Source organism: Rhinatrema bivittatum, chromosome 10 (assembly GCF_901001135.1).
Source record: "Rhinatrema bivittatum chromosome 10, aRhiBiv1.1, whole genome shotgun sequence".
Classification (NCBI taxonomy): Eukaryota; Metazoa; Chordata; class Amphibia; order Gymnophiona; family Rhinatrematidae; genus Rhinatrema; species Rhinatrema bivittatum.
Genome location: NC_042624.1, coordinates 99,368,681 through 99,395,388, shown reverse-complemented (window position 1 = coordinate 99,395,388; position 26,708 = coordinate 99,368,681). Strand labels below are relative to the sequence as shown.

Genomic DNA, 26,708 nt, shown 5'->3' with positions numbered 1-26,708 from the left:
AACAAAACCATTACAGATGCTCCAGAATGCCGCAGCTAGGATCCTAACCAACTCAAGGCGAAGAGACCGTATCACTCCTATCCTCAAATTTACACTGGCTTCCGATCAACTTTAGAATCCTGTATAAGTCCCTGACCATTATACACAAAACCATCCACCTTCAATCCACACTCCAACTCAAAATTTCGCTCAACATTCACTCTTCTACGAGACCGATCAGAACAGCATATAAAGGAGCTCTTCACTTCCCCCCTACTAAAGCCACACTTCACCCCTCCATTCGGAAACGTGCATTCTCCACCGCCAGACCCTCTCAATGGAATTCATTACCACCTGAACTTCGCCTGGAACAATGCCCATTCACCTTCAGAAAGAAACTGAAAACCTGGCTTTTCAAACAAGCCTTCCCTTGATTGGCCACACTTCAAATAAGGATCGTACAAAAATCTTCATTTATATAATTTCCAGTCAGAACTACACTGATCCATTAATAACTTTCATTATTCTTGCTGCTCTCTTGCTCTAAACCTGTAATAATGCAATCCTCCCCACTGGATCCTCAGCCCTCTGTTCCCCCTTCACCCACCTCTCCTAACCCATTCCCTCCTTATCCCTCTTCCCCCCAAGACTCAACACAAATTCTGTTTTTCTTTTCATCGCTCTGTATAGATTTAATCACCCCTTGAAGAACTGTTTGAGTGCCATCCAGGTCTCATGCCAAGTTACTATTTAAATTGCTTGTTGTTTACTATTGCTTGTTGTCTACCATTTTTAAAATTTTAAAACTTTTAATTGCTTGTCGCTTACTCTATCTTAGCGCTATGTTAAGCTAATTCTACCTATCTTAGTTTGTCCTAAATTAATCTCCCTGTTTTTTTGTAACTTTTGCCTATATCGCTGGTTATCCCTTTGTTTCGCTGTAAACCGCTACAATAAGACATGTCTTGATTATCGGTATATCAAAAGAATTAAATAAATAAATAAACTAGGTAACCAGTGATGTTTAGCCAGCTAAGGTGTGATGTGGTGGAAGGTTGGAATTTGCTCAGCTATTCTCATTGCTGAGTTCTGAATATTTTGCAGAGCTCTCATGGTGTTTTGCGGTAAACCTAAATAGAGCAAATTACAATAGTCCACTGCTGACATCACAAGAGAATGAATGACTATTTTAAAGTCTGTAGCATTAAGCATGCTTATGAGCAATTCTCAAGGGCTGGGATGTGGCCTAGAAAAAAATTGAGAAAGGGGGGAAAAAGTCAAAGTAAAGAGAAAGAAACTACTTTTTGTTCAGGGGAGTACTTTAGATTTAAAGCCTTCTCTTTTCTCATCTCCAATACTTATTTGTTGTCATACTTTTAAAAAGAAATCTGTATAGTTGGACATGTTTTTGTAATTAAATGTTTCCAGTGGGCGTCCAAAGTAATGTTCTTAGTAAATATTTCACTGTTTTTTGTTATGGGGTTTATCCTGATTTGCTTGTGGGCAGTTTGATTTGTTTTTATGACCGTTATTGATTTATTTCCTGCTTGTATGTTGCCTTATACAGCCTTTGCTGAAAAGATGAATAAAACATTTTTAAATTATAAAACTGTTGTGAGAACAATATTGTGGTTTTAACAAGTCAGAAAATTCTGAATTTATTTATTTTATTTTATTTAAACTTTTTATATACCGACATTCATCCAGGATATCATATCGGTTCACATTGTAACGCAAAACAAACGCACGGCATGGCGCTTTACATTGAACAGTAAAACATGATAACAAAGGCATTAACGAGAGGGGGGAAAATAACATGGGAAGTTTTGCACTAAAATTATAAACAAAGTTTGCAAATATATACATATGTACAAATGAGAAAAAACTATGAGGTTAAATTTTAATCAGGCTAGGAAGTGAGAAGGGGAAAAGGAGAGAGGAGAGCGAAGGAGGAGGGGGGGCAGTGATAAAGAAAAAGATACTGTATCAAACATAATTCTGCACAGTCTTTAAATCGTTTTATTTATATATTCTGCTTTTCAGCACATACTTTTCTATGACATCATCCCACAATTATTTGAAGGAGGATCTCTATTTAATACACATCACTGAACACACATTTCTTTATAAGCTAGGTAGCCAGTAAAGCAACTGTAATTCTGTTTATTTCACTTGATGAGCTTAGAGATTTGGGGTTGCAAATATGATATGGAAACAAGTCTAGAAATTCATAACAACTTGAAAGAGCATTTTTTTTTTAGATGAAAAAATGATGTCCTCGTATCCTGATGATCCTCTCTTTCCTGTCCTTGTATACTCATCCTGCTCTGCTCTTCTCCTGCACCCCCCCCCCCCTCCACCAGCTGATCTCTTCTCTTACATACACACACCCATCTCCTCCTTACTTTCCCCCATTCCCACTGCTGATCAGGCTGGCATGAGAAAAAAGAAAGCAGCAGTGCATCGGCTGCATCCTGCTGCTGCTCAGAGTCTGGCTGTTTGAACCATGTGGGACACCATAGTGTGGCATGATTCAAGACATAAATTGAGCCCCATGCAGCAGCGGAGAAGAATGTGGCCTCGTGCTTGGCTGCTTTCCTGTTGGTCTGATCAGCAACTGTGAGAGATGCCTTGGTAGGGGTGGGGGGAGAAAGTATTATTGTATGGGGGTGGGGAAAAAAGTGCCCCCTCACATTCTTTTTCCAGCCCTTTTGTTCTCACATTTGTGCAGGAGGACTTGACAGTTCTTTGTCAAGGACTGAATTTTATGGCTCTTGCCACAGAATCATGGAAAATTAGGGATCCTGGTTACGAGTTTGTCCACCTACCCACCATATGTAGCTGCAGCGCACACTGGTGGCACCACTAGATCTACCTGTGATGACATGGACAAATTGATAACATAAACATTTCTTTTATAAAATGAGCTAAAAGATACATTGACTGACTATATTAGATTTTCATTTACACTCAGTGCATTTTCTGTTGGTAAATTTCAGAACATTGAATACATCCTTCTTGAAGTCAATATTACATTCCCATGATGATCCCGTCTCATCTGGATGTTTGGGATTGTTAATTAGTATCTTGAACATCCCCTATGTTAGACAATCTAGTCACCATTTCTTAGAAACAAGTTATAAAAATTAGTTGGAAGAAATATTCTGTCATTTCCTAGCGTGTAGCAGATGGACTCAGGACCAATGGGTACAGTGTACTCCTGATAGCAGTTGGAGACGGATCAGATTTCAATCTGACGTCAGCCCTAGTACATATACCCCTGCAGGAAGTGCAGCTCTTCAGTATTTTCCGTCTCCATAGCAGTTAGGGACTCTATGCACGCTGACACAGCGTTGGAGTAAATTTTACCAAAGAAATCGTACCTCTACAGACGAGCCCCGCTCTCCTGCGGTGACACCTGTTGGGTCCCTCCCCCATTCGAGATTCCCGAGGTGATTTCTGTGATCCCTCGGAGGTGAGCCTTGGTCCGGCGGCTGACCTTCAGCGGGGACCTAGCCCCCGACATCGGGTGAGGCTGAGAGGCAGCAGGTGCAAACTCGAGCACAGCGGTGAAGGTATTTTCTCTCTCCCCGCAGCTGGAGACCGCCCGGACCGAAACTGGGAAGCGCCGGGACAAGGTAAGGTAGAAATCTATTTAAAAGTCTCCGGTCCCCGAAGCTCAAGGAGACGCACAGGTCGCCAGCCGGGACCAGTGCCACCGGGTTGATCAGCCCTAGCAGGGCTAGACCCTGGTCAGATCTGAGGGCCTTCCCACGAGGAGACCCTACGAGGTGGTCGCCATATTGTCCGCGTGGTCGCCGTCATCATTTTGGCCCTGTTCGCCGCCCTGTCCGCTGTCTCGATCCATGAGCACAGAGGCGAGCCGTGCGCACAAATACCTTGTGTGCACAATGTTGTGCGCCCAAATGCTGGGCACACAAGCAAAGCGCATAGCCACGCGCTCACTGGGCCGGGCGCATAACTTCGACTCGTGCTCACAACAGTGCGCACATTGCTCAGCATGCGCGCACTAAACCTACACGTGCATCTTTGACGCAGAACTGTATTGTACGCGCACAAACCATGGCTCCACCTGAAAATAAGCTCAAAGCTCAGGGCCTTTGCCCAGAATGCCACATTAGAGCTGCACAGCATGAGGAGGCCTCGGCCCTGTGTATACAGTGCGAAGAGGCCCTAGGGGACCCAACTCATGGCCCTCCCCAGCTGGTACCGAACCCCAGCCCTTCGAGCGGTACGCCGGACCTAGCATCACAGCGGGACACATCCCCCCCCCCCCACCTCAAACGGGGCTCCTCAGGAACACGGCGCCCCCTGGCCACAGGAGACTCTGTTATATGCCTTCCCGCCGTGGCCTCTATTGGGCACGATCATCCACAAGATAGAACACCACAGGGGGCCAGTGCTTCTAGTGGCCCCGGACTGGCCAAGAAGACTATGGTACGCAGACATGCGAAGACTGCTGGCAGGGAACCCCCTGCCGCTACCTCCACACACAGACCTGCTCCAACAGGGACCGATCCTCCTCGAGGATCCAGCTTGATTCTCTCTCACGGTCTGGCCATTGAGAAAACTCGCCTAAGGAGGAGAGGATACTCAGGGGCAGTAATTGACATCCTACTCAGAGCACACAAGTTCTCCAAATCCCTAACATACATAAGGATTTGGAGGGTATTCGAATCCTGGTGTGAGGACCACGACATCATACCACACTCGGTCAAAATTCCTGCGATTTTGGAATTCCTACAGAACGGACTACAGAAGGGACGGTCCCTCAACTCCATCAAGGTACAAGTGGTGGCTTTGTCATGCTATGGGACCAAGAGCGAGAGCAGCAGCATAGCCTCTCACCCGGATGTCTCCCGCTTCCTGAAAGGAGTCAAGCACATCCGATCACCCTAAAGTAGCCGGTGCCTCTTTGGAACCTCAACCTGGTCCTAGATTTCCTAGCAGGAACCTCCTTCAGACCTCTCCGCAGCCTGTCTCTCCGACTATTAACATTGAAGACAGCCTTCCTGCTGGCAGTCTGTTCAGCTCGTCGTATATCCGAGCTACAAGCACTGTCCTGCCGGGAGCCATTCCTCAGACTCACCCTGGGAACCATCCAGTTACGCACAGTTCCGTCGTTCCTCCCCAAAGTGGTGTCTCACTTCCATCTCAACCAAACCATCTCGCTACTATCACCAATGTCGGCAGGCTCCTAGTCCGATACCTGGAAAGGTTGGAATCCGTACGAAAGATGGACCATTTTTCGTCCTTCACAGTGGGAAGAAGCAGGGGGAAGCGGCCTCGCGGGCAACCATAGCCCGCTGGATCAAAGAAGTCATCAAGGCGGCCTACGTGGAAGCAGGCAAACTACCGCCTTTACAAGTCAAGGCCCATTCTACTAGAGCCCAGGCAGTGTCCTGGGCGGAAACCAAGATGCTGTCACCCGCCGAGATCTGCAGGGCGGCAACATGGTCCTCCATCCACACCTTCTCCAAGTTTTACTGCCTGGATGTTCAGGCTCGGGAGGACACAGCATTTGCAAAGGCAGTACTAAGTGGGTCACGGGTAGTCTCCCTCTCGGTTTGGGAGTAGCTTTTATACATCCCATTAGTCCTGAGTCCATCTGCTACACGCTAGGAAATGGAGAAATTACTTTCCTGAATTTCGTTTTCCTTAGTGTAGACAGATGGACTCAGCATCCCCCCCACGGCTGCCCGTTACTCATGGAATTCTCGGGGGACATCCCCGGGAGCGAGTGATTCAAGGGTAAGCCATGCTTTCCTTCATCTAGGACACCCATCCAATTGGGTGTCAACGCTTCTCGGTTGAGGGCACTAGCGGTCTCCAGCTATAGCCAATTCAACCAGTTCAAGTTAATCAAGTTAACTTGATTAACTTTATACCTTGGTTATTTAAGTTATGAAGTTAATAAAGTTAATCAAATTAGTCAGTCACACATATATCCACAATGCCTTTTGAGGAGAATACTGAAGAGCTGCATTTCCTGCAGGGGTATATGTACTAGGGCTGATGTCAGATTGAAATCTGATCCGTCTCCAACTGCTATCAGGAGTACACTATAGCCATTGGTCCTGAGTCCATCTGTCTACACTAAGGAAAATGAAATTATCAGGTAAGTAATTTCTCCAATTCTTCTCTAGTTTTTCCGTTGACGAGCAGGATTAAATTAGCCATGAACTAGGAGTATCATCTCTCCAAGCTAGTAAGAGTTTTTTGAACTGAGTATGTATGGGAATTCCCATGCGGGCATTGCCCCAGTGCCTCCTTTGTCTTTTTTTTTTTTTTTTTTGTCCGAACTGAAGCATGGATGGATCTCGCTTTCTCTCTCCCCCCCCCCCCCCCCCCCAATATTTTTCCTGATGTCCTCAGGTTCCCTCTTTTTTTCTCAAAAATTTACCTCACTACTTTAGCAGCCCCACAATAGCACTTTTTCAGTGCTAAAACACACACAAAAAAAGAATCTCTCGGAAGGTGGAGAAATCACAGAACCATCTAGAATGTCAATGAAGGAAAAGGTAACTGGTTTCAAGTCCTACAAGTGTGGTCAAGTAATGGTAGTAACTGATATGCACATACAATGTCAGTGGTGCCTGGACCCAGACCATGAGCAACCATGCTGTGCAGTGTATGGCAAAATGTCCCAAAGGGCCTAGAGAGTCAGGGTGGCAAAAATTGATGAGCTGAGTTGGACCCAGGATGACTATGCACCAGCTGCTTCCTGTACCGCAACTATGTCGGCCTCCCCAGGAAATGAATTGAGCAAGGGACAGGTCCAGTTGTCTTCACCTCTACCTGAGCTGGATACCCGACCTACGTTAATGCAAAAGTGTAAAGAGCTATAGAGCCGTAGTTGGTGTCAAAAGTCAAAGTATGCATTGAAAAAAACTTATGAACACACACTGAGCACATAATGGACCCAAAACAAGCATCAAAACAGAGTGCTTTGATGCCCCGTCAAAGCCACAAACCGAGAACAGAGCTTCAGACTGGCCAAGGCATGATGTATTGGAGACATCAAGGCACATTGCATGGCAGTGCCTGACCCACTTGAAGCATTGAGCATTAGAAAACCTGAGATGTGACACTTTGGATTGACAGATGCATTGGAGCACTGCAGGCACGCTGTAGTGAAGCAAACTATATCGAAGTTGCTTGAAATCACATCACATTATAAATCGCTTAGGATTGCTGATAGATGACACACACATTTTATAAATAAATACATAAAATAAAGTGAAAACATACTCCAATAACTTCACTAACCTCCTCGACACATTCTTCAAGGCATTGAGATGAGAGAGAGAATATACTTTCTCTGGCATCCTCCCATGGTTCTTGAATGGTTCAGCTCACCTACACCACCCTCGAGCATGCAGCATTTTACCCAACCGAATTGGACATCCTGAGAGCAGCTCTCCCTGTTCCTTATGCTAGGTGTAAGTTTCTATACCAGTCTCGCAACTTATTGTATAGGGTCTAAGACTTGAGGGGCCAGAGCCAATTTGTTCTATCTCTAGCCTCCAGTAGACCACCTGCAGTCTAAGTGGAACCAATATCTGAGGAGGATGCAATTGTCATTGGAACAGCTCACGGATATAATAGTCATTTTCGTGACCATCTCACCAACAACCTCAGCTATTCATCAGTACATCCTTCATATACTACCTATGTTCCGCCTGTTACCCTACCACAGTCTCCTTCTAAAGTCATGCCAGAGACACCACCAAAGCCCTCACTATTGTCATCTGCAGTTTTCTATTACCAAGGGAGTCCCCAGGTAGTTTGACTGGGATCCCATCTGACCCATCTCCACTAGCATTACACCATACCTCCACTCAGATGGTCTTTCTTGTTCAAAATTCATAGAACAAATAGGAAAATCTCTCAAGAGTCATGATGAAAAGACCAGATCCCTGAGCGAAGGTCAAGGGAATTCTCCACATTTTGGAAATGTCTTCTGAAACTGTGGCTCTTTCTACCCACGCCCTACTGGATACTCTACAAATGAAAATGTGGGAAATGCCTGCTTCAATTGTAATGGCAGCAAGGAAATTGGATTTGAAATTCTGGATGCAAAAATCGCCTAGCTACGGAATAGTCCAGTTACCCCATTAATCAGTTATAGTGGAATCTGTTCTTAAAAAGGCCAGATAAAGAGACTCCCCTTGAACTCTCCACCAGGGAAAGACCAACTCCTGGATTCCGTCAGAGAAAAAGGTTTTTCATGGAATCATGCTAGCATCTCGGAAAGCTCTCCATAGTACAATACATACACAAATGCATATGAGATCTTAAACCCTTCATTAAATCAGATTCTGGAAAACTTTACACCCCACAGCCACTACTTGACTTAGAGGAAGCAGTCTGCATTCTCTTGCAATCTGTGTTTGAGTCATTTGGCACACTAGTTAAAACATCGTTGACATCAATAGGAGCCAGTTGATGATGTGGTTGTGGGCCAATTTCATCTGGGAAGATGCCCATGAAAAACTCTGACTTACCATGCCTTAGACAATCTCATCGGAGAGAAGCCACGCTAAATAGTTTCACAAATAAAAGAGCAGAATGTGGCAGTTCAGTCTCCACTCCAGACCCAACAGGCGCACATACTACAATTTAGTTTTTGGGTACTTGCCAGGTTCTTATGGCCTGGATTAGCCACTGTTGAAAACAGGATGCTGGGCTTGATGGACCCTTGGTCTGACCCAGTATGGCATATTCTTATGTTCTTAATTTTAAAAGACCTTATGATCCACGTCTACGTTATCAACTGATGCAACAGTATTGACTGCCACCATTGCAATTATCGAGACAACAATCTGAACAGCTGCCATCTTTGCAGTTATCCACGGGAGCGATGTCAGACAAAGTTCGCACAGCCATTCCAGCCAGAGCCTACCGAACATTTTTAATATGATCAATTCTGAAGAATCTTGAAAAAGTAGGGATCAGAATACAGACTTACTTGAAAATATGAAGATTGATTGAACACCAAGGCGATGGATCTTGTCAATAGTGCAGCAAGGTCACCCAGCATCTGTTTTTTCAGCAGGCAATCAAAGTAATTCTCTCAGTGCACCTGGAGATGGGATTTTACTCTCAACACGTCCTGATTGAAACAGGGCGACTATGTTCCATTCTTTATCTCAGGCATCTGAATATATATTTTCAGTGGGAAAAATTCAAAATGAACTCCCTTGACACTATCCTTCCTTACATAGAAACATGACAGCAGAAAGAAACTGTTTGGCCTATCCAGTCTGCACATCTATCAAATTAATTTAGCAGCATAATTCTTATCACTTCTTTAGAGATCCCCTGTATTTATCCCATGCTTTCTTGAATTCATAAGAACATAAGAAAATGCCATACTGGGTCAGACCCGTCCATCAAGCCCAGCATCCTGTTTCCAACAGTGGCCAATCCAGGCCATAAGAACCTGGCAAGTACCCAAAAACTAAGTCTATTCCATGTAACCATTGCTAATGGCAGTGGCTATTCTCTAAGTGAACTTAATAGCAGGTAATGGACTTCTCCTCCAAGAACTTATCCAATCCTTTTTTAAACACAGCTATACTAACTGCACGAACCACATTCTCTGGCAACAAATTCCAGAGTTTAATTGTGCGTTGAGTAAAAAAGAACTTTCTCCGATTAGTTTTAAATGTGCCCCATGCTAACTTCATGGAGTGTCCCCTAGTCTTTCTACTATCCGAAAGAGTAAATAACCGATTCACATCTACCCGTTCTAGACCTCTCATGATTTTAAACACCTCTATCATATCCCCCCTCAGTCGTCTCTTCTCCAAGCTGAAAAGTCCTAACCTCTTTAGTCTTTCCTCATAGGGGAGTTGTTCCATTCCCCTTATCATTTTGGTAGCCCTTCTCTGTACCTTCTCCATCGCAATTATATCTTTTTTGAGATGCGGTGACCAGAATTGTACACAGTATTCAAGGTGCGGTCTCACCATGGAGCGATACAGAGGCATTATGACATTTTCCGTTTTATTCATCATTCCTTTTCTAATAATTCCCAACATTCTGTTTGCTTTTTTGACTGCCGCAGCACACTGAACCGATTTCAATGTGTTATCCACTATGACACCTAGATCTCTTTCTTGGGTTGTAGCACCTAATATGGAACCCAACATCGTGTAATTATAGCATGGGTTATTTTTCCCTATATGCATCACCTTGCACTTATCCACATTAAATTTCATCTGCCATTTGGATGCCCAATTTTCCAGTCTCACAAGGTCTTCCTGCAATTTATCACAATCTGCTTGTGATTTAACTACTCTGAACGATTTTGTGTCATCTGCAAATTTCATTATCTCACTCGTCGTATTTCTTTCCAGACAGATACTGTGTTTGTCTCAAGCACTTCCACTGGGAAACTATTCCACACATTTCCTAAGATTACTCCTGAGTCTACCCCCTTTCAACCTCATCTCATGACCCCTCATTCTAGAGCCTCCTTTCCATTGAAAAAGGCTCATCTGTGTATGGAAACATTTAAGATATCTGAATGTCTCTATCATATCTCCCCTATATTGCCTTTCCTCTAAGATATACATGTTTACATCTTTGTCTATCCTCATATGCTTTAGAACGATGACCACTGATCATTTTAGTAGCCACCCTCTGGATGGACTCCATCCTTTTGAAGGTGTGGTCTCAGAATTGTACCCAATATTCCAAGTGAGAATTCAATAAGGAGAATGGATGTGTTTCCTGGATATTCAGGATGCATATGCTCAACATTCCCATTCATACCACCTGTTGAGGCTACCTACATTTTCAAGTAGGCAAGATTCACTACCTGTTGCGCTCGTCGGTCGCAGACGGCTGCTCCCTCTATTGCTCACCTTTTTCATGCCTGACTCGGTTCCTTTTGGGAAGATGGCTGCCTTTGGTTCTCCACGCCAGCATCCCCGGTCTGGCATGGGCGATTGCGCTCGCCATCTTTCTCCCGGAGTCACCTAGGGCACGCGCGCGCAGCCTCGTCCTTTACGTGCGTCATGGCAGGAATCTCTGGAGCGTCCCCACCGCATGACATCACTAGCTCTGGTATTTGAACTCTGTTCACGATTCCTAATACGAGTTAGCAAGGAATCCTCCATGCTGATCTCTCTACGTTACCAGATGCTTCCGCTTTGTGTACTCTTGCTCCAGGACGACTTAGGTACCCGCTCCACGGGGGCCTTGTCTCGCTCCTCTACACCCTCCAGGGTTATTTGCTACCAACAAGGACGCCTAAGGTACCCGCTCCTCAGGTGCCTTGCCTTGCTCCTATCTGCCCTCTGGGGTTGCCTACCATCTACAAGGATGCCTAAGGTACCTGCTCCTCGAGGGGCCTTATTTCATCCCGGACCTCCGCTCCTCGGGGGTTTTCTTCTACTACAACTGCCAGCATCAGAGTGAGTACTACTGCTCCAATTCAGTCTCTGCATTGTTTCATCTCTCCATAGATCTTCGGCCTATCCCGCACCGTGGACCACTACTGGATCTACTCTCACTGGCCTTTCCATCTAGGCTTGGGTTCTCGGCCTACCTCGCTTTGCGGACCACTACCAGATCCATCTCCCTCTCTCGGACCTGGTGAGACTGAGGAGCTGCCTTGTCCACTCTGCAGCCTTCAGACGGAACATTGCCATCAGACATCTCCTCTGCTGGCTGGGATCATTACCCGTTCCTCGGGTCACCATCTACTTTGCAGTATACTAAAAACTAACTTCTCTGTGTCCATCTCTGCTCAAGAGCTAGCCTATCGCTTCAGGGCTCCGCCCTGTGGGAGGTGCCATCTCTTGCAGCGACCAAGGGCCTATGCCTCAATGTCCAAAATACAACACTACCAATACAAGACACTCCCTTTTGGGCTTTCAGCTGTACTTAGGATATTCACAAAATGCTTTGTGGTGGTTGCTGCGTACCTATGTTGTTAAGGAATTTGTCTTCCCATTGTTGGACAACTGATTGGTAATAGCTCCCTCCTATGAGAAAGCACTGCAGTCCCTACAGCAGATAATTGAGCTTCTCCAGAATCTGGGTTTACTTATCAACTTTTTATTTATTTATTTATGTATTTATTTAAACATTTTTCTATACCGTCATTTAGTAATATACCATCACAACGGTTTACATTTCGGCACGAAATAGGTTGGTTTGGTTTCTAAGTTATCCATGCTGTGCCAATATTTTATGGTTACATAGTTCAGTAATATACTGTAAATGAGAGATGGGTTGGGGTTACCATTTATATGATTTTGGGATAATCATATATGTGTATACTGTTTCAATTTAATAATGGTAACAAATAATAAAATTGTCAATTTTCTGTTTGGTGACTTTCAGCTGTATGTATTGTTAGTCATTGCTCTCATTGTGAAATGCTTTTTTGAAAAGCCAAGTTTTTAGACCTTTTTTGAAAAGTTTTAATTCTTTCATTAATCTCAGTTCAAGTGGTAATGTGTTCCACAATAATGGTCCTGCCAAAGATAGAGCTCTCTCTCTCACCTGGGTCAACTTTGCTGTTCTGACTGAGGGTATGGTTAGCAGTGCTTTATTGGCCGACCTGAGATTTCTTTGAGGGACATGTAATCGTAAAGCGATGTTTAGCCAGTCGGCGTTTTCGTCATTGATTCATTTATGAATTGTGCAAAGTGTTTTGAATTGTACTCTCTGTTCTATTGGGAGCCAGTGTAAATCCGCAAGTGTTTGGGTAATATGATCTCTTCTGCCTTTTCCAGTAAGTATTCTGGCAGCTGAGTTTTGTAGTACTTGCAGTGGCCTGATTGTGGTGTATGGTAAACCTAGGAAAAGTGTGTTGCAGTAGTCTGTGCTGGCAAATATTAGTGCTTGTAGTACTGTACGAAAGTGTTCCTGTGTTAATAATGGTTTTAGTCTTCTAAGGACCATTAGTTTGGCATAGCCTTCTCTTACTTTTGTTGATATGTGTTGTTTAAGGCTGATTTCGGTGTCCATAACTCCTAGGTTTCTAACCTTATCGTTTAACTCCACTAATTTATCATTTTTAAGTTTGATGGGATTTTGAATTCTTAAATGTTTTTTCGTTCAAGGTGTATAAATTCCGTTTTTTCTATGTTAATTACTAGTTCCATTTGAGATAAGTTGTTTTATTATGTCTAGATACATCATTGCAAAGTTCAGTGTTTTCTCAATTGACTCTTCCACTGGTAGAATTAGTTGGATGTCGTCAGCATATATGTAGTGTATGATAACTAGCCCTGCTAGTAGGTGGCAGAGGGGGAGCATGTAAATGTTAAATAGAGTCGCTGAGAGTGCTGAGCCCTGGGGGACTCCTGTTTTTAGGCCAATCTTGTCTGATATTGTGTTTTTTATCTTTACCTGATAAGATCTGTTTGTAAGATAGGATGTGAACCAGTCAATTGTTTTTTTTTGTAATCCAATTTCTTCGTCTTTTTAATAGTATGTTATGGTTCACTGTGTCAAATGCTGCGGACAGATCTAGTAGTATCAAAATGTAGTGTTTGCCGCTATCAAATCCGCGTAGTACACTATCTGTCAGTGAGATTAGTAATGTTTCGGTGCTATAGTGTTTTCTGAAACCATGTTGTGATGGGTAGAGTATGTTATTGTTGTCTAGATGTTCTGCTAATTGCTTTTGTACTGCTTTTTCTATTAATTTAGCAAGCATAGGCAGATTTGAAACCGGTCTATAGTTACTTAGGACGTTAGGGTCATTATTTCTTTTTTTCAGAATTGGTTTGATTATTGCATTCTTCAGTGGGTCTGGCATTACTCCTTCATTGAGTGATAGATTAATTATTTTTGCTAATGTGTAGGAGGTTATGTCAGCTAGTTTTTTTATGTCTGTGGTTGGAATGGTGTCAATTATATGTGGAGCAGGGTTTAATTTTTTTTATCAAGGATTCTACTTCGGTTTGTGATACCTCGTCAAATGTGGAGAACTGTGTCACATCTCTTTTTTGCATTTTGATTTCTTGTTTATTTAGGATCGGAATCTTAGCCCTAAGGTTAGTGATTTTGTCTGAGAAATAGTGTGCTAATTCATTGCATTTGCTTTCTTGGGGTGTTTCTGCTTTATCATTGGTCATATTTTTTACTATGTTGAATAGTGTTCTTGGGTTATTTGAAAATTTTTCAATTTTTGAACTAAAGAATTGTTTTTTTGTGTCAAGAATTACTTTTTTATAATAGGCTAGTTGTTTCCTAAATTTATTTATTTATTTATTTATTTAATATCTTTTATATACCAGTTAGGTTATCTGCAGATTTGTCTTTTTTCCACTTTTTTTCTTTTTTCCTTAGATTTTGTCTGATTTCCTTTATTTTTTCGTTAAACCAAGGGTTTTTTTTGTTTGGGCTCATGTATTTGCATCGTTCTTGTAGGATTAATGTCATCTGCCAACTTCGAGAAATCCCATCTTACCCAGACTCAAAATCTGTAGTTTATTGATGGGCAAATAGAAACCTTTCAGAAAAGAGCATCCTGCCATACGACAATTAGATCACACTTCAATGCTACATCTATCAGATATTATTCAACCAGACCACTTCATCTCATCAAGTTTTAGTAGCATTGGGTCATATGGTTGCAGCAGTACACGATTCCTAACATGTGGCTACATATGCACCATCTACAGTGGGGACTAAAAATGCAATGGGATAAACAGTCAACCATTACATTCACTGGTGAACATAACCTCAAATATGAAACAGGAACTGCGCTGGTGGTTACAGCCACAAATACTATCGGCAGGTTCACCTCTCCATCCACTACCTAATCAGATAACATTAGCAACAAACTCCTCCTCAAAAGGTTGTTGGACCCATGTCCAGTCTCACCAAACTTGGGGCACCTGGCCACTTCAAGAAAAGAGACTTCAAATTAATTTACTCAAACTGAGAGTAGTCAAAAACACCCTAAAGACGTTTACCTGTCCTCTCAAAGGGAAGAGCATCTTGATATAAATGGACAGCCAGGTCACCATATTTTATATCAATAAACAGGGGGCCACCATATCCTGGAGCCTATGTCAGGAAACCCTTCAAATTTTGAAATGGTCAAGTGACAGTTGGGAAATCCTGCAAGCAATGTATCTGCCTGGTCTGGCAAACATGATGGTGGACAGTCTCAACAGAATATTCTGCCCATACCAATGGTCTCTCAGACAATCCACTGCCAATAGACTCTTCAGGTTGTGGGGATGTCTGAAAATAGACCTCTTCACCTCAGAAGCCATTTGATATCTCGACCTATTTTGTTCAGTCCTACCAAGCCTCTCAAGAGTTGCTCAAGACTCATTTCTAATCGATTGGGCATCAGACTTGTACACTCTTACAACATTACTGCTTATTGCGAGGACAGTACAGAAGCTCATTCACGGCCGAGCGCAGATGATCCTCATTACCTTAAAGATAGGTAAGATTGAAAAAGCCCTAAAATATGCAAAACTTAAATTTTACGAACATAGTGACAATCCTGGGGCCTTTTTGACCAGAGCTTCTGTGAACTCTATTTAGGCCACACTACAGTGAACAAGAAGATAAAGTTTCCAGTCTCCCTAAACTTACCAAAAATTCAGGATACTCAGAAGGGCAAACTTTTGTCACCCATTTCTCTGTTTAAAAATCCAGACGGCGGTTAAGTTGCTCCCTGAAGGAAAGTGTCCTGGTCCAAAATGGCTATCATATTGATCTTTATAAAAAAAAAAAAATTCTTTGACCAACCTGGCACCATTTCTTTTAGCCATGTTTAATGCTGCAGGGGGTCAGGGGACTTCAGTAGGTGATATAGCCAACGCCAGTACATCCTTAATTTACAAAAAAGGTAAAAATGCACAGGTCTGTAGCTCATACATGTTTATCTCCCTCTAGATTTCTGACATAAAGATATTGGCCAAGGTATTGCAATTAAGGTTAGAAAGTATGCTACAATGCCTAATTAGTACATGGGACCAAACAGGTTTTGTTAAAGGGAGATTATCCACTTCTAACACTAGAAGATTATTCAGTATATTGCATTGGGCATAAAAGGTAATCTCAGGGTTGATAGCATTCTTAGATGCAGATAAAGTCTTTGATAGGCTATCATGGCCCTTCCTATTTTAAGTTTTGGCTGAGATTGGATTACCTGAAAGATTCATTGCTTGGATAGTGGCAAACTAGAAACCTCATGAGTGCTTATTGATTAATGGTTCTCTTTCTTCTTTTTGTAAAATAGCTAGAGGTACAAAGACACTGGTGTCCACTTTCCTTACTGTTATTTGACAGTTATTTAACCATGGGCTGCAGTCATCAGACAAAGGTCTGGGTGGAAGAGAACATAAGATCTCTTTCTATGCAGATGATGTCCTGATCTACTTACCGGACCCTTTGGTATCAGGGCTGGTAATTATGGATCTTTTACTAGAATATGGAACCCTGCCAGGATGAAAAATTAACTATGATAATAGTTGCCATTGTTGCGATTCCTGACAGTTTGTCAACTTTTAGGGTTGTTAAGGAAGGTTTTAAATATCTTGGAATTTTCGTTAGAAATGAGCATAAAGATTTCTCTCAAAGGAATTATAGTACAATTATTAGATTAAAAAAGACATTTTAGAGTAGGGGGACCTTGCCATATCCTGGGCAGGAAGGATTAATCTACTTAAAATGAACATTCTAGCAAAAATATTTATTTCAGCACATGTTGTTTAACGTTCCAGCAAAGGTATTTGCTGAATTGCACAGTTTAATGACCACGTTTCTTTGGCAAAACAAATAGGCAAGGATTAAACTTAGCTACCTATGGTTTACTTCTGTGAGAAATCTGCACCACTGTGGTGTGCAGAATTTCCATTTTCTGCACAGAATTCAGAGCAGGTCTTGGAGTGCTGCAAGCAGAGCCTATCCCATTTTGGGGCAAAGATGGAAAAGGCTACGAACAGAACCCAGCCCGTTCACTGCAAAGATGGAGCCAGACCCTGGTGAAAGTGAGTCTGCATAGAGGTGTGTGTATGTGTGTGAGATACTGCGAGCCTGTGTGTAGAGGTGTGTGTGCAAGAGAGAGGGGAGCCTGAATGAGGGTGTGTGTGTATTAGAGTGAAAGAGAGTGAAAGAGAGAGCCTGAGCCTGAATGAGGGGGATATGTGTGTGCGTGTGAGAGAGAGAGGGAGCCTGTATTGAGGGGTGTGTATGTCCACAAGAAAGAGGGAACGTGTGTGTGTGTGTGAGAGAGGGACAGAGGGAGTCTATGTGAGGAGCAGTACTGAGAGAGGGGTCAAACTCTGGGAGTGGAGATAAGTGGAAGGGGGTTGAGCCTAGAGGGGGAGGGGAGAGATGGGACCTGAGAGGGCAAAGTGAAAGGAAACTGGCCAGGGGAGTAGGGAGAAGAGGGTAGAAGGGACACTTAAAATGTACTTCTAAGGAAATTTTGCTCAAAATATTTAAAACTCTGCATCTTTAAGTTTTGTTTTTTTCTGTATTACATTTTAATTGAATTACTTAGATTGTCATGTATAATGTGTTATTTTGACCAATATAAAGTATGCATAATTTTGCAGAATACCCCCAGGAGTAATAGTTCACTGAAAAGCATGGTGGAATGGCCCTGTCCAATCTTAGAATTTACTACTGGGACCAGGCTAGTGTGTCTTAAGACAAAAGGGGGCACAAGGAATAGTGTAGCAACCAGGTGGAAAATCAAGGCAAGTATGCAGGCCTGGTTACTGAGCAACTATAGCAACAAGACTTGCAAAATGATCAAATTCAAGATAGCAAGGCAGGCTACAGGCTAACATGGTGAGAACAGGAGCCAGTCCAATTACTCAAGAACTGCATTCTGCATCTCTGCGTGGCCGACCAGGGTTTGGGTCCTATCAACTTTCTTTTAGTGAATTTTAGATTGTGGTAAGATAATTTGATATAATGTTTAAAATATGCTGCAATTTCATGCAAGGACATGCAATCTGATTTGTCAGTATTTAAGCTGCTGTGAGATCTGAATTTGACAGATATTAAAAAATCAATAATAAAACGTAGTGAAATGAAAATAGTTATGAAACATAGATATCAGTTGAATTATTGACGCTAATTATATTAAGTTGATTTTATGTCTGACTTTATATGAAATAATATCTTTTTCCTTTTTCTTTTCAAAAGCTTTCTGTTGGGACTTCAAGCCCAGGTAAAAACCTGTAATTTTATTATTCTTATCGTATGTAGGTTTTGTAAGTGCATTGTTTGCTATTCATTTACTACCTACTATTTCAGGAAGTACATTTTATAGCTGAAGTGAACCACGTAACAAATGGGTTGATAGGCAGCTAGAAGACAGTCAACTATGTCCTACATAAAATAATCATTACCTAGCAAACTGAAAATAGTTTAGTTGAATTAAGACATAGAATGAGTCTGTGTTATAGTCACATTAACTGTTGCTTACTTTTTTTTTTTTTTTTTTTTAAAGGGCACACATCTTTTAAAGTATGACCCACATGTGCCATTGGGGAAACTTTTTTTTTTTTTAATTTCAGCCAGGCTCTAACTAATTTGCTTCTAGGCCAAATGGATCTGCTCCAGCCCTGCTCATTGACCATGTTAGCAGGACAAAACTGAGGCTCCATGGGTCTTCAGTCACAGTTCACTGTGGTTTCTCTACTTTCATTCTCCTGCTGGTACCCCAAATGGTGTAATAATTCTTTTACCAATGGTCTTGAACAGTTGTACTCTGAGGGCCTAGAGTGTGCTCTTTAATAAGGCAGGTGCCATTCTTAGTCATTTAGTTAGCCAACATTTTCTTATTGTACATGCCAAACCAGTTCTGACAAGTAGGTTATATCCCCTGCAAGCAAATGGAGATAAAGGAAAAAAGCTCAAAGCTGACTTTACTCCCTCTGTAAAGGTCTGGTGCAGCCTTCAGCTCTTCAGTATTTTCTCTTCTCATCTGCTGGTGCGACAGATGAAGAAGCTGGGGGGGGGGGGGGGGGGGGGGACACAGCCTTGAGCTGATCTCCCCATTCTAAGAGCCAGGGCTTAGCTGAGGGCAGATTCTTGGATGACAATCAGGTGATGACTGATCTACCTTCCCTCTGAGAACTGGCTCTCTTGTAGGGGCTTAGCGTTCTCTGGATAGTGGAAGAGTGTACCTGATTGCAGCTATTCTTGCTTTGCCTCTATGTTCTATGGCAGATATGTTCCTGGTGGTTGTTAATCCACATAAAAATTTAAAAAAACAAAAAAAGTAGAGAAGAGCCAGAGGTACAAATGGAAGGCTGAATCAGGCCATAGTTACGGTGGGGGTCTTTCATGATCAGAGCTGGTTCAGCCCTCTATGATTATAGTTGCCTATTACCTTGGTAGACTCTTCTCAGCAAAGGACGGCTAGGAAGCAGAGGGTGCTTTTTATTTTATTTTTTTAAGGCACACCCCACACAAATAAGCTTGGATAGGTGAGCTAGAGTCCTGACTACCAGTGGCAATTGAAGCCAGCAGCAGGCCTGTTGTTGGGTGCAGTGGCCCATATTGCCAGTGCCGTGTGCTGCAGTGGCTGAAAGGCCAAGTTGTTCCTTCCATTCTCCAGTAAGTTGGTCACATGGGGGGAGTCCCATGCTCTTGCTAGAGTACTGATTTGGTCTTGGAACAAGCTAACTTCCCAGATCAGTAGGGCTGTGATTAGGTTGTGGAAAGGAAGTTGGCCTGTAAGCAGTGATTTTCAGTGCTAAATGCAGCTGTGGCAGGCTTAAGTCAAAATGACCAGAGTTAAGTCTATTTAGCTGCAGCCTAGCTGGCTTTCATACAGCTGAAATTTTATCCTAAGGTAGCTGGCTAAAACAGTTGAATTCATTCAAGTTCCCCTTAAATGTTCAGATCCTATAAAAGAAAAAAAATACCCAATAAAATAATGGGTTAGTTAGTTTTCCCCCACTTACAATTCACCTACTTAGTGCTGTTTTGGGGCCTGCCTTAGATTGGGATCAGCACCAAAGCATGCTGGGATTGGCCCTGGAAGAGTTCTGGACTCCATAGGACCTCCTGGTGTTGACCTGGAAAATGGAAGGAGGACCAGGAATTAGGGCATCCTCCTAGGCCTTCTGCATCAGACCAGTTAGGTCAGGATTGCAGCAGAATGCAAGACTCCAGAAATATTCTTCCTAGTGTTCTATTAATAGAGTTAACTCGTAAGACATCCATTCCAAGAGAGGGGAGATCAACCTTGTAAGATCCTCAAGATGGAAATATTTTCTCTCTTTTAAATGGACTGAGGAGCTCACAAGGGAGTGCACATGTGGAAACTTCCTTGCATGCTCAGTGAGCTCTGAGAGGTGGGTCCATTCTGTGCCTCGGATTTCATCACCGATGTGACATATCTAATTCATCTTGCTATCTATGGAGAACCCTGTTTACAGGTAAGCAAAGTTGCTTTACCCAGGTAAAGGGGCTTTTTGAAAATTGCATGCCTTCCCCATGTGTAAAAAACACATGTACTTTACCCACATTGAGTGAAGGTGTTCCCAGTGCAGGGATAGGGCATGGAATGTAACAACACATACATGGTTTTGAAGAGAAAAAGTACCCCTCAGAAAAAGCTTGTTCATCTCCGAGTAATCTTTTACTTTCTCTTTAGAATTTGTACAAGTTTATGGGTAAAAGTACCACAGACTTTGCAACTATGAAGGCTGTTTGAAAATTATCCCCTATGAGTTTATTTTTATAAATTCACTCAGTCATCTGGATTCCTTGCTTCTCACAGTTTTTGTGAAGCTAAGTAAGCATAAAAGGTTTACCTATATTCTTACAAATCTATTTGATAAAATGTGAATGGATTTGCATTTAATAGTAATCAACCCAAGTCTATTTTAAATGTTGAAAAATGTATGTTTCATGTATATTTTCACAGAGATTTTGAACAGCACGGAATTCTAGTGATACAAAATTCAGAGGAGAGACAACTGAGACCTAAAATGGTGCTGCTTAACTAAATATTTATAAAGTTCATAGGGCAGGATTTTGCATAGGTGGTGATTTGTTGCACAGCTTGTTGTATCAAAACTACTGGTTGCTTGGATTTATTAGCACTAGAAACATAAGTCCTAAATTCATCTGTTAACTAAAGGACAGTGTCAGCTTAACTAAGCTCAATAGGATGTTTTTAAATTAAATTCTTGCCTGGATTTTGTTAAATATTTGATTTCCATTGAACTGTAGTTTTTAAAATGTTTTAAATTTTTAAGTGGTTCTCACGATTTGACAAAACTCCTCTCCAAATATTCCAAACCAGGAGGTTCAGCAGGATCAGATGACCATGAATTCGACCCATCAGCTGACATGGTGGTTCCTGATCTTGATGATGAACAAACATTAGAAGAGGAAGAGATGATGGAAGGAGAAATAAATTTTAGTTCTGAAATAGAAGATCTCGCAAGGGTAAATGGCACTTTTAAGGCTATAAAAACTAAAACTTGTGGTTTTTGTTAGTGCCAGTCAACAAGCAAGCTATGCATCTGTACAAAAACTTACCAGATTTCTTGTACATAGAAAACAATGCAGTTGATTGGAGTCTTACCTGGTAAGGGTATTCTTGTTTCCTTAAATTTTTAAGTGAATTATTTAAGTTACAAAGTCCAGTCTATAAACAAGCATAATTGGATCTGTTTGTGTTCAAGGTATCCAGAGGTCATTTTTAAATAGCAACTATGGAATGTATGTTCTGATCTGAAATTTTACAATAATTTTGTTTATTATGGCAATGACTTTATGATTAATCAAGAAATAAAGCTAACTTCATATAAAATATTTATTTATAAATCAATTACTCTGCATTATCAGACCTAATTGCCTTCCTCATGATTATCCTCTAGTAAATCTAAGCCTGTGGGAAGAAGAAAATGTGAAAACTGGGCATGTGCCTCATAGTTGTATGCTACTCTTAACTAGCTACATTTCTATCTGCCTCATATTGGCTCAACTCTCTTATTTCATGCACTTTGAGTCAGTATAAGTGTGTAAGTTTGAGAAAATTACAGTGCATGGTTTCCTACTGGATGCAATAACTTTGAATTTAGCTTGGATGTCTTGTCGTAGAAAAGTAAGATTATACTGGACTTTTATAAGCTATGACATATCAAAAATTAAATTGTAATTAAATAATTGTCTGAGACTGGGTTTTTTAAAATAGACTTTTTAATGATTAAAGTAGCAGTTTATCCTCCTATAAGCTCTAATATAGTAGAAGGTGTGCTATGCTGTGCAGATGTCAGTGCGTGGTTCTGCACACATTTCTATTTGTACAACTCCTAATTTAACAGTGAGTTCTATGCACAGACCCTGAGTAAAAGTTTGCGCAAATCCCATGTTAATCAAGGCATTAGTTATTACCCCCCAATTTAGAGAGATGTGTAGGCTTAACTCATGTTTTCTTAACATTGTAAATTTTTAACACCTGGTCAGAGGTACAGTAAAGTTTCTAGGCTAGTGTTAACTCTGGGTTCAACCCCATGACTCATGGTGCCAGGGTCCTGTACTCAGGATTTGTGGGCACAACTTTTAGGAGCATAACTTGTGCTCCTAACTCCATACTTTGTGTACACATCTTTTATGTACACAGATCATGTTTTCTGCATATAATGTGTGCAAGCCATGGTAATATTGCTGAATCATAGTTTGTGTACATAAATCATCTTTTATTTCTTTTTATTTAAAATTTGTCACCTGCCTATTTAGAATCCTAGGTGAAGAACAGAAAATCATAATTAAAAACAAAAATTAACAATACATTGTTAAAACTGCTTCCAAATATGTTTTATTGTGAGCGTGTTATGGTTAGGTTGAATTGCTACCTAACCACCAAAAGTCTGTTTAACCAAGAAACCCTTTATCTTTTTCTGAAAGTTTGTTGTTTTGTTTTTTTTTTGCATAGTTCAGATGATAGTTTATCAGGTAATGAGTAATAAAATAACAATCATAGTATTGCTGGAGTAGAAAAAAAGAGAAGATACGACTGATGTGTAATAATCCATTTAAGGGCATATAATCTGACTAGATATAAGTCAGTGTTGTCAAACATGAATTCAGGAAATTAGGGGAGAGCCTTGAGCATCTGTCAAAGACACTGTCGTTTTCTGAGGTATTACGGTGTATGGCAAGGAGGAAAGCAAGCTATGTCACACAAGAAATTTCCATACATGGCTGAAGAACTATTGTAAAGAGAGTTTGGGATTTTTGGGGAATTGGGGCTCTACTTATTGATGGATTGCATCTTTCCAAAAGGGGGAACCAAGATCTTAGATGAACAATTCAGAGTATACTTGTCAAAAGTTTAAACTTGATAAAGTGGGGGAATGGCAGGTGTAAACTGACTGAACCCCCAACAAATGAAGTAAGTGGGAAAAACGCATAAAGGTGAGTATCTCATAAATCCACCTGTAAATGGGGGGGGATAAAGGACATAGACTTGATATACAGAGGGAAAGGAAGGAGAAATATCTGGAAGGCTATAAGCACAAATGGTTATAGTCTACATAATAAAATCCCAGATTTGAAAGCTGTAATGTCAGAGGCACATTTTAGATATGGTTGGCATCAGAAATGTAGTTAAAGAGTCCCAAGCCAGGCTACAATCTGTTCAGGAATGAAAGGATAGTCAGAAAAGTGGGAGGAGTATCACTTATGCAGGGAAGTATGAACAATGTAGGAGGCACTAAGAGCCATCTTGGAGAGGAGAGATAGCACTTAAATTTATTCCATCATCATTATTTATTATGTCACACTTTTCCACCAAGAGAGATCAAAGCATGTTTCAGCAAGTTCTAACAATACATATAGCACATAAATACATAAAATATAGGCCATAATGAATCACACAATACATAGACATAAATATAGAAAATAATGAAATAAATACAAAATGTAGATAACTATAATTGGTCTGGGCAGGGCTGAATGAGGGGAGAATTTGTGATGTGGTTTAAGCTACATGGCTAGTTGAAATGCTTTGTTGAAGAACCAGGTTTTACCAGTTTCCTGAAGGATAGGAGATCGGGAGCTAGTTTGACATAGGGAATTCCAGAGGAAGGGGGTAGTTTCCTGTGAAGGTCGCCTTTCTGGTACAGGAGAAGCTTCATTGCTTTGGAAGTTGGCACAACCACTCGTGCTTGAGGTAGGGAGTGCAGTGTATGACAGGGTATATAGGAGGTGTGAGCCGATCGGTGTGCCAACCTACCTCTGGTGACGTATAGTCTTGTATGCCCGCACCAGAATTTTAAATTTGGCTCGGTAGGAAGTGGGATTTAGTGTGACAGTTTTTGACTAGAGTAATTTTGTTAAATTTTCTGACATTCCATATAATCGGGCCGCTGCATTTTGAATGAGTTGTAAATGACAATTCAATTTGTTTGTGATTCCAATGTACAGCAAATTACTATAATCTAAGAAGGCGATTACTTAGGCCTGGATAGCTTTGGCAAAAGAAAAGTCATCCAGGAGGGTAGTTGTGGCAGAGTTAACAAAGGTGGAAGAAAGCTGCTTTAGTTACTGCTTGGACTTGAGTTTTGATGGTAAGTTGAAAGCCAAGACTCTGGACTTTGGGAGATAAGGAGCTTGGTCCATTCCAATAAGTTTTGTTTTATGCAAGTATTCTTGCTTATTGCTTTGCTGCAAAAAAGCAAAATTTAATTTGATTTTTGTAGATCTATTAGAATTCCAATAAATAAGGCATCTTTTTACTGCGTACCATACTGGTATGTGATCAGCCTAATTGAAAGTAAGCTAGGTCAAATGTCCTCAATTCCAGAACTCAGGGACCACAAACCTATCTGGTATTCAGAGTAATCAAACTGTCCAAATTTATCCTTGCTCTTAGACCATAAGTCTGCCAATTCATTGTGGATATCCTGTAAACCAGACCTATTTGTGTCCATGGCTGAGAAACCCCTATGCTAGGTTATACAGAGAAATCAAATGACAAATATTTTAGCATATCATTTTAAGAAATGGACTGGAAAAATAGTGTAAACTATTTCTGTCGATAAGCAGTCTGAATTAGCCATGATCTCTGGGTTGACACCATCTGGTGGCAATGAACATTCTTCTCTCTCGTAGCTAGTAGATCTTTTTATTTGGATATTTTAGACAAAAGGTAAAAAAACATACAAGGCACTGTATATATGCAATATAGCACTAACAACATTTAGGGATAAATACCTTATAACAAATTGTTTTCACCATAATTTTATTTGTTTTAGCTGTTTTGCATCTTGAGGCCTCTGCTGGGCTTCAAATAGTTATGAAGGTATAATAAACTCAACTAGATCTTTTGCTCCTTCTATCCTGACCCAAGGAAGGGTGTATTAATTCCCAAGAGCTAGAAATGTATTGTTAGAAAAACACAGAAATAACCTTTTTATTAGACTGTTTCTGCTTATTCACCTTTTATTTCTGTATACAACATTAGATTGAACAAGAAGTGGGAATGCTGCCATGAAAGAACTAGCAGTTTTCTGATGCATATCAAGCCCCAAATTACAAAGAATACACATTTTGGAGAAAAGATGTCTCCCTTTTAGATTCTAAAATCTGACATACTTTAGTACTGTACACCCTTTAGAAGGCATTCTAATTTAGAAAGATTCACGCAGTTAGTTTAACTTCTGCCAAGAGCTACATTAGGTAGCATTGTCCATATGCTTGTATTTAATTATTTTCTATTTGAGTTAACTTTCACCTGGAGGCATTTCTTTTCCATATGCTAGTTATCAAGGAGACTGATGATAGTCTGATCAAATAAATACAAGGCATCCGTTCAATTGCAATGAAAATTATGTTGCATAGCAAGTGCATAAAATTTTGCCATATGAAAAAAGTATGCAACTTTGTGATTAATTTACTTTCTATTACTCAGGAAGGTGAGATGCCAATTCACGAACTTCTTACCCTGTATGGTTATGGTAGTACAGTCCCTCTCCCTGGAGAGGAAGAGGAGGATGAGGAAGAAGATGGAGAAGATGATGATGTGGATAATGATGAAAATAGTGGTTGTAGTGCAGAAAACAAAGTAAGTGTTGTCACTTATCCATTTGTAGAAATAAAATGTCTTTAAAATCTGGAGCTCTAAAATTCTTTTTCCAGTGCTGCTTAAGTTCAACATGTAGGGGACAATTTTCAAATTCTTCGCCTAGGTGCAAAGTTCACAGATGACCTTGTCCTTCCCACTGAAGTAGATGCATATCTTTCTCTTTGAAAGTTGTCCATGGGTAGAAAGCACCTGTGGGTTTTGCACCTGGTTTGTTTTTCATTTTGCTTAGGGGTTTGTTTTTTTTGTTTTTTGTGCAGGTGAAATTTCAGTGGAAAATAATGCAAATAGATTTGAAAATCCAGTCTCTTTTTGCTTTCCTCTTCCAATCAAACACGCTTCTGGGAATGCCTGCTTGCAGTCTGGACAAAAGAATGCACATTACTCAGAGCTGGACTAAGGGAGGGCAGTTTTTCAGACAGCTAATTCACCTGGATAAATGGCTTTGAAATTTTTCTTTTAAACCTCATAGAAATAGTCCAGCCCTTACTAGTAGGACTCAGTATTTAATGTAAATGTGTACATTTGCATCTTGGTAAAATATCTGATAGATTAGCCAAATTGATTTTAACTTGTCAGCCCCACTAACTAAAGTTTATCTTCTGGTTTTGCAAAGCTGTTTGAATTTGTGTGTTAGAGAGACCTGCAT

The 26,708-nt window shown here is 41.1% G+C and overlaps 1 protein-coding gene across 5 annotated transcripts in view; it reads left to right on the top strand.

Annotated features, from left to right (window-relative positions):
• MIER1 (MIER1 transcriptional regulator) overlaps positions 1-26,708 on the top strand; it is a 106,396-nt gene that overhangs the window by 16,233 nt on the left and 63,455 nt on the right. For all 5 annotated transcript variants that reach the window (XM_029617571.1, XM_029617570.1, XM_029617573.1 and 2 more), the window contains exons 2-4: positions 18,154-18,178; positions 21,272-21,417; positions 25,889-26,041. In XM_029617571.1, the coding sequence (XP_029473431.1) occupies positions 18,154-18,178; positions 21,272-21,417; positions 25,889-26,041 (324 nt within the window). The remainder of the gene's footprint in view (positions 1-18,153; positions 18,179-21,271; positions 21,418-25,888; positions 26,042-26,708) is intronic.